The sequence below is a fragment of the Mytilus californianus genome, unplaced genomic scaffold (genome assembly GCF_021869535.1).
Source record: "Mytilus californianus isolate M0D057914Y unplaced genomic scaffold, xbMytCali1.0.p SCAF_7, whole genome shotgun sequence".
Classification (NCBI taxonomy): Eukaryota; Metazoa; Mollusca; class Bivalvia; order Mytilida; family Mytilidae; genus Mytilus; species Mytilus californianus.
Window position 1 is genome coordinate 32,783,201 of NW_026262723.1, and position 8,207 is coordinate 32,791,407.

Sequence of the window (8,207 nt, forward strand, 5' to 3'; positions counted from 1 at the left end):
ATCTATTTAAATTTAGATGGCTTGCTTTTTTGGAATCAGAATAAGAATATAGTGGATTGTTTAATCATCACAACATTTGTTTTCATTCCAAGCTATGGAAAAACATTCAAATAAACCTTTTAACAGTTAGGCGGGATGACAAGGCCGTTTTATTTATCAATTAAGGAATAGAACTTGTTCAAGGGAGGAAACTCTTTAAAACAGCAATGCGTTTTTATTAAGCAGCCATGTGAAACAAAATTAATCTGTGTTACTAAAAAAGAAATTATGTTTTTTACCTGTATGCAAAATGTCTGCTTTTGTTTCACATGTTGCAGTATGTTGAATCGATTGTATTACATTTTGATTAATTGTTGCGACCGGATAAGTTATCATTTTAAAATGAAAACTAAGATGTCTCATGTTTCGTATATATAATCCCATGCGCTGTGAGCATCCCTAAATTTCATTTACATGTATCACAAGATTGTTACTTGTTATGAGCTACTACTTTACAGATGCCGTTTTTTTTTTTTTTATATGCATAGCGTTACACAGCACAGTGTTGCTTTGTTTTTCTCAGTTGTGATCTGTTATTATTGTTTGTCTTACGTTGTGTTTTTAAGGTCCTGGTTTGTCTGTTTTTATTGGACTTATGATGTATTAATTCAATTTGGCATCGTGTCTCTCCTTTTTTAAAGATGCTTTTAAAATATTTGAACAATATGAACAACGGATTATATATTCACTGAATGCTCACACGCATGACATTTCACTCAACTTGATCGTATGCCATGAAACTATGAAGTTATTCCGGAGCAAAATGTGTATGTGTTGACGCCCTATTGACTCATTCCAATTGCGCAAGATGATATTGTAAATATTTCTAAACGAAACGGCCTGAAATGTGTAAGTGGCTAATCTATTTATTCAATCATCATCGATCCAGTCTTTAGTTAATACTTTAAAAAATGATTTGCTACTCCAATATTAAATTGTAACAACCCTTGCCATAAAGTTTCTACACGTGAAGGCTGTGTAAAAAACAGAGCAGTGCCATCCATATAAATTAAAGATATTTTTATTCAGCCCAACATTTTGAAAATTATGTTCTCAATTTCACAGTTGCTTAGCAGATTAGTTAGTGATATTTAATAGCTGCCTCACCGCAATCCCCCTTTTTTGAAAACTCTGTTGATTATATATTTTGATGATTCTTCCATGTAAAGGAAGATAAAGACTTTAGTAATATTTAATGTATTATTCAATTGAGTACAATTTCAATGGTTAAGAAGGGATTGAGCGAGTAATTCCATTGAAAGGAATTTCCAAAGAGACAACTATCCAACAGAGTTCAAGTGAAGTGGATGTAAGCATTTATAGGTAACCGTACGGCCTTCAACAATGAAAAAACCCATACCGTATAGTCAGCTTAAAAAGGCCCAGACATCAAAAATGTGAAACAAACTAATATTACCGATTAATTTACAACAATACAATTCACGATTACAAAAAACGAATATGACAGACCTGAAGCAAAGACAACCAATGAATGTTAGGATCCGAACTTAAGATAGGAATATAATAGGTGTGGCGGGGTAAACCATGTTTTTAGGCGCTCACCCCTTAATGGTGTCAAAGCAAAAAATATATATACAAATCTGTAAAAGTCAGTTGGAAAAGGTGGTTTTGTCATTTTGGCATGAAACACAAATGCATGTAAATTCATTAGACCAACTAGAAATAAGATGGACAGAAGGGTTTGCAAGTGTACCTAGTAACTTCTTCTAGGATTTGTTTGGGTTTTTACGCAAGATCATATGTTATGCTTTTGGCGACGAGTACATTGTATATATCTGAAGTTCAATTATTCTTTGAACATTGTCCCTACAAAATAACTTTTAAAGACAAATAGAGGGGCGGACGATATCAAGGGGATATTTAAACTCATAAGTCGAAGACAACCTAACAACACCATGTTAGAAAACAACAAAAAGACAAACAACAGTCTACAAAACACAACATAGGAAATGCTAAAGATAGAGCAACTAGAATCCAACAAAGAACAAGGCTGATTTCAGGAGCTCCGGAATGGTAGGCAGATTCTGCTCCACATCGTATTGCTGATGTCAGTGGAAATTCAATGATTAGTTTAAGAAATGACAAATACTACTAACGACTGATAGGCACCTGACTTAGGAATATGACACTTGAGCATGTGAAGCAGTATAACTCATATTGTTTTTATTTCACTCTCGAACTTTTATAGCTAACAATAACAACGTAGTACAAAATTCCGGAACGGACACATTTATCCACAGATACAAATATAATCCGTATGCCTACGACACGCATTAACATGTAGATCAAGTTTTGGAGATACATGTAGGTGTTCACATTTGATCTGTAATAAGGTCATTATTTATGACAACTAGTTGTAAATTACATAAGCAAGTTTCCATTTTTGGCAATATGATATCAGTAAATTACTTGTAATTCACTTGCATGTCTACTCTGTATCAGTTACTATTTTTGTTTGCGAAAACAGTTTGATACTTAGCAGGTATGTAGAATCAGGGACGAGCATAGGATTCGACATGATGCATTATAACTGTGAAACACGGAAACATGACTTATCTTTCTCTTTCTCGTGTAAGTGGTTTGTTTTTTCTTTCATATACACACTTATTTTACTATGAGCACATAGTCGAGTAGTAAATTAACACTTAGTCTTGCACTATTCATAATGGTGTAGTTGTATATAAAGAAAAAGAACCAGTCTAAAGATAAAATGTTATCCTTTCCACAAGATATGAACATTTGTCATTCATTGCACGCTGTGCAATGCTGTCTGTTGACTTTTAACTGACTGTTTTGTTATTTTTTGTTAGGTCAATGTCCTATTGAAGTTAACCTTGTACCTTTTATTTTGATTTATTTTACAATGTATGAGTTCATGTCTGTTGTTTGACCAGAACTGTTGTGATAGACATGTGGCAATCTGTTTACTACCAACCAACCTTACATGAGGGGACGGACAGGGGGTACCTTTCTCCTTTCTCCCGCCCTTTTTCTCCTTTTCCAACCCCTTTTCTCCAACCCCCTTTCTCTCGTATCATGCCTTCAAACATGAAAAACTAATGTAAAGGAAGCTTATTTTAATAGAATTTAGAAATCGTTCAAATGTCTTGTTTTTTTCATGGCTCGTCCCCGTCTTGTCATTTCACAAGATAGAAGTGTTGTTTCTTCTGCTTCAAGAACCTCAATAACTTTTTCACTGATTGTTAAGCTGTCTGTTTGCATTGAATATGTAAATCTGTTGTAAATGTCTTCGTCTAAAGTATAAACATCAAGAAAGAATAAAGGTGGTGCAATTACTTCTAAAACGGAAAGGTTGCCCACTGGTAGGTTTCTCTCTTTGTGAGAATTTAGCCCGCTTTCTTCTTTATACAACATAACTTTGCAAAATGTTGAGGTGTCAAAGAGTGAAAAAAAAAAACAACAAAAAAGACTAGAGGTTCTATAGAGCCTGTGTCGCTCCCCTTGGTCTATATGCATATTCAACAAAGAACACACTTCGATCTCCAAACTTTTAGACGAGAATAGAATTAATGACAAAAATCTCTGTTTTTTTTTTTTATCTTATATTGCTGATCAATTAGTCTGCTCAAAACACAATAAGAGAGTAAAAAAATCCTTATTTAAGGGCAATCACTCCTATGACATGTATAAAGAGTGACAGTCTACTAATTGTATCGGCAAAATTTGACTTGTTAGTAGATCTTGTCTTGCTTATCATTTTGGATTATTAAAGTTTCCATCTATCTATTATAATAATTATATGTTTAATCATATAAGGCAAAACGCAAAAAAAAAAAAAATGGAAAAAATCGTCATTAAAGGGCAATATATTCTCCAATAAGGAGTCGTCGGACGATTTTCGCCATTTGTTCTAACTGTATACATGTATCTTGTCTTGCTGATCAGTTTTGCTTATTTGAGTATCTTTTTATCTATTATAATTTTAAGATATAAGTCAAAAACGAAAAGAAAATTGTACAAATCGTCATTAAAGGGCAATAACTCTAATAAGGAGTCAACTAACGATTTCAACCATTAGACTTATTTGTAGAACTTTTCTTTCTGATTATTTTTGAATTTTAAAGTTTCTCTCTATCTATTATAGTTTTCAAGATTATAGGCAAAAATGAAAAAACAAATGTCATTTAAGGGCAATAAATCCTATAAGGAGTAGTGACTCTGCAGCTTTCACCATTTTAACAGAAGAGGAATTTTTGTGTACCCCAATTTGAAGCATACTTATTACCTATTAAAAAAATGACATTATTTCTGGTCATCAGTATGTGGCATTTTTTTCAAGGACATTGTCTCCCCTTTTGACGCATTTTCTACCCTGGAGGAATCGGCTCGTTTTGATCTTATGGCACTAGACTAAATAATTGTCATATTGCCCTTTTGAAATACCTTAGTAATTTAACATATACATAATGAATCACTATCAAACAATTATTATAGATGTTAAAGTTCTGTAAAGAGCATGGAGAAGGTCATAGCAGTACCAAAACATCATATTTCAGCAAAAATTGAAGTTCAGAAAATAACGTTATTTTATACCATGTAAACCTTCAAAAGAATGCATATCATGTTTATTGTCATGATCCATTAAAAGAATGCTATTCAATAAAAATATGCAAGAAATGAAAAAATAATGTTACATAGTTACCATGCAAACTTATCACAGAGGGAAGTCCATATGAAGTGGTCATGAAAGACATAACCAGAAAAGAAAAGAAGATATCAGAAAAATTTCAAAAATAGTTGTCTCAGTGGCAATCATACCACATCTCCTTATTTTTATACAGATATATTATCTTAAACACGGAATACAGAAATTATTCATTAACAAGTTCTTAATCAATAAATCTAAATAAACTTGGCAAATTGTATCAAAGCCTAAAAGAGTACCTAACTTTCAACCGAACTATATTATATGTATTAAAATTTTAACGTAAACCACAATCTTCATTTTTGTATCTAGTTTGACATGAACTCCAGATATATATTGTGATTGTGTTGCTGGCTTGCTGTCTCATTAAAGTGTATCCAACATCTCCAATTGTTTATATGTAAAATACATCAAAACGAAATGTGTTTTATTTCAATTTTAAGTTTATGTTCATTCATATGTTGCCATTTATTCTTCTGTCACTGTTTCTTCTACATCTACTTCTATTTCTGAAATAAAATAATGTATGCTATGTTAAGGTGTATATTTACATATAGCTTATTCGTAGTTTGAAATCTATACAACAAAAGTCAAATTGATTAAAAGAAAATTTGTTATAAATACTCAGTCAGCTGTTTTCTTAAATTGCTATCTGGTTATTTGTTTGTCAAATGTCAAATATCACAGGTGCTGGTCTGTTGAAACTCGACTTCTAATTTATAGAAGCCTGCAAGTTTTTTTTCACAAAAAAGAGTATTCTTACTAACAAGAATTTTTGTATGAAGAGCTGAATATGGTATCTTTGACGAGGTTTTTTTCATGCAATTAAACTTGTTGTAATATTGTACTTGTAAAACTAGATCAGCATAATTCAATAAGATTAATAAAAAAATCTACTGAGTAAATGTTCAGGCCAATTTGAAGTAATTAATTTCCTATTTTGATTAGACTGTGTTGTTTGTTTGCTGTCTCACCAACATATACCAAAATTCAATGTGTTGTTAATAACATATTTGTTTTATGAGTTGTAACGACTTACCTGATACATGTTCCAATCTTATTAAGATCTCCATGTTCGACATCAGCATATCTATAGTAACTGGTTTGCCTTCAAATCTGCTTATTTGGAAAGTTTTTTTGTCAGCTGATTGTTCTAGGACTAACTGTCTAAATTTTATTTGATTAGTCAACATCTTTCTTTACAGTTTTTTTGACTTCTGCTGTAGTTTCATTTCTATTTCTTGCCTTGACTTCCAAAGCCCTTGTACAAAGATGGCATCCAGTAATTCTCTTTTCTCTTCCAGTTGTTTGGCTTTTTTTGTCTTGCTTTTTTCTTCCTTTGCTTTGCTTAAATCCTCCATTTGCTTTTTTATTTCTTTGATTCTCTCTTTCTCCTGAAACTTGATTCTGGGTAACATTCTTTTTGACCATTGAACTAGCTTTTCAATCTCTAGTTCAGTTTTTTTGTGGAGCCACTCTGATGTTTTGTTTAATTTGTATACGATGTGTGCTTCGTTGGCTAGTCTTGTTGAATTTGGTCTGTGTTTAAGGAGCCAATCAAGGTATCCAAATACCCACTCAGGTAATTTGTTGTGTGGAATGACTGATTTCATTTGTATTTGTACATCTGCTGTAACATTTTCAAATTTCCCATCGGGTAAATGATCTTTTACTTTTTCTTTTAATGATTTGCATGTTGCGGCAGCCATCTGCATTAACAGACTCACAGTTTCGGCATCATTGGTCTGTTGTTTGACCAAAACTTCCCAGACTTCATCTTTTTTTATCTTTATATTGGGGAATGGTCGCTTTTCACCAGTTAAGAGTTCGTTTGCTGATTCTATATTTGTAGCAACATCTTCTAAAAATTGGATGAGATTATGGTAGTGCGCATTCATGTCTAGAATATGTGTATTGTCAGCTTCAATAATTTTCCAAAGAGGTGATGTTATAAATTTATTGTAAACTCCTAATGCCCTTAAGCCTACAATATTGTGACTGCATTTCAAATTTCTCAATACGTCTTTCATCAGCCCATTCAAGGTGTTGGTATTGCCTTCTGATTTTATATTTTCAAGGAAGTAAATGAAATGTTCATGAAGGTAATATATTACTCCTCCATTATGGAAGACAATGTTGAATCGGTTACCCTGGAATGACTTCAATTGAAATTTAACGTTGATTCTTGACAGGTATGTTTTTAGCTCTAGTGATGCTCCATTTTTATTGTCCACGCCAGGAACAAATGCCTTGCATACTTCTCTTACTGTTTTTATAATTGCTGACTCCCCAACTACTTCTTTATTCATCACAGTTTGCTCCCATTCTTTGAAGATACTGCACATCAAATCTGCAATATTGACTAAAAGATGAAGACCACAAAAGAAATTATTCATTTTAGTAATCAGTAATTGGTCTGGTTCTGATAGTTCATTAAAGTTGTCCATGTTTTCTTTCAGAAGAGTTGTTCTGTAATCTTGCAGAAGTTGCTGGAATGATTTTTCTGTCGCAGCTCTATCAGACATTGTATTTGAAATATTTTTTAAAATGTTATAAGCCAAACTTGGAGGATTTTCATTTTGCAAATATTGAGTACGATCCTCAATTTCTTTTAGAATTACTTTAAGCGTTTCTAACTCTGTTTTTGAAGCTTTACTAGACATGTGCTTCAGTCCCAATAAGCATGGTTCTTGGTTTTCATTGGATGTTATGACAACGCCATATGACTGTCCATTTTTTCTTGTTTCGTCAGTGTACAATGTTCTGTTTCCTTCTATGCATGTCTCTGCAATGTGAGCCTGACTGATGGCAAGTCTACGGACATTAACAGACGAAACATAATCTTTCTTTGGTAAGGTTCCATCTTTAGCTTTCAACTTGCAGAGAGAAAGAACACTTTTTATGACAGTATCAACTCTATCAAAGGGAACATGGCAGTTCAATAATTCCATTATGCATAAATCTGTCTCTGCTGTATAGGTATATCTTCCAAATTTACTCTGCTTAGTTAAATCTATTTCGGCAGTGTGTTCATTTTTTTCTAGTTCCAATTCTAAGTCATGTAATCTGTTTTTTAGATCTGTGATTTCTAAGCGATTCAGTCTATGTATTTCTTCATGGGTTTCTATGGCTGTTTTCAAATTGTCCAGTTTAGTTTGAGTTTGCTGCTTTATTTTGTTAGTTTGTGTTTTCCAATATCGTACTTTCTCTTTATCTCTTTTTTTCTCTAATTCGGTCTTACTTCTACGTTTCTTCAGAAACTTGAATACTTGGGTATATCTTTTCTTGTTTATTTTGTTTTGAGTCTGTGATATTTTCAGTTTTCTTTCTGTCTGACTTAACTGTTTTTCACATTTTTGAAGTTTGAAAATTAGTTTCCTGTTTGCTTCTCTCCATGTGTTGCTATTATTTCTGTGTTTCAAATCAATTGTTTCTCTTTTCTTTGATTTTACATTTGAAATTCTTTCTGTATCATTGTTAT

At 32.5% G+C, this 8,207-nt stretch overlaps 1 protein-coding gene across 1 annotated transcript; it reads right to left on the bottom strand.

Annotated features, from left to right (window-relative positions):
• Nucleotides 1-5,055: 5,055 nt before the first annotated feature.
• Nucleotides 5,056-7,332, bottom strand: LOC127708927 (uncharacterized). Its single transcript, XM_052214113.1, has 2 exons — nucleotides 5,766-7,332; nucleotides 5,056-5,235 (listed from the first exon to the last, which is right to left on the bottom strand). The coding sequence occupies exon 1, from the start codon at nucleotides 7,249-7,251 to the stop codon at nucleotides 5,926-5,928; it is 1,326 nt and encodes a 441-aa protein (XP_052070073.1). The 5' UTR covers nucleotides 7,252-7,332; the 3' UTR covers nucleotides 5,056-5,235; nucleotides 5,766-5,925.
• Nucleotides 7,333-8,207: the final 875 nt, after the last annotated feature.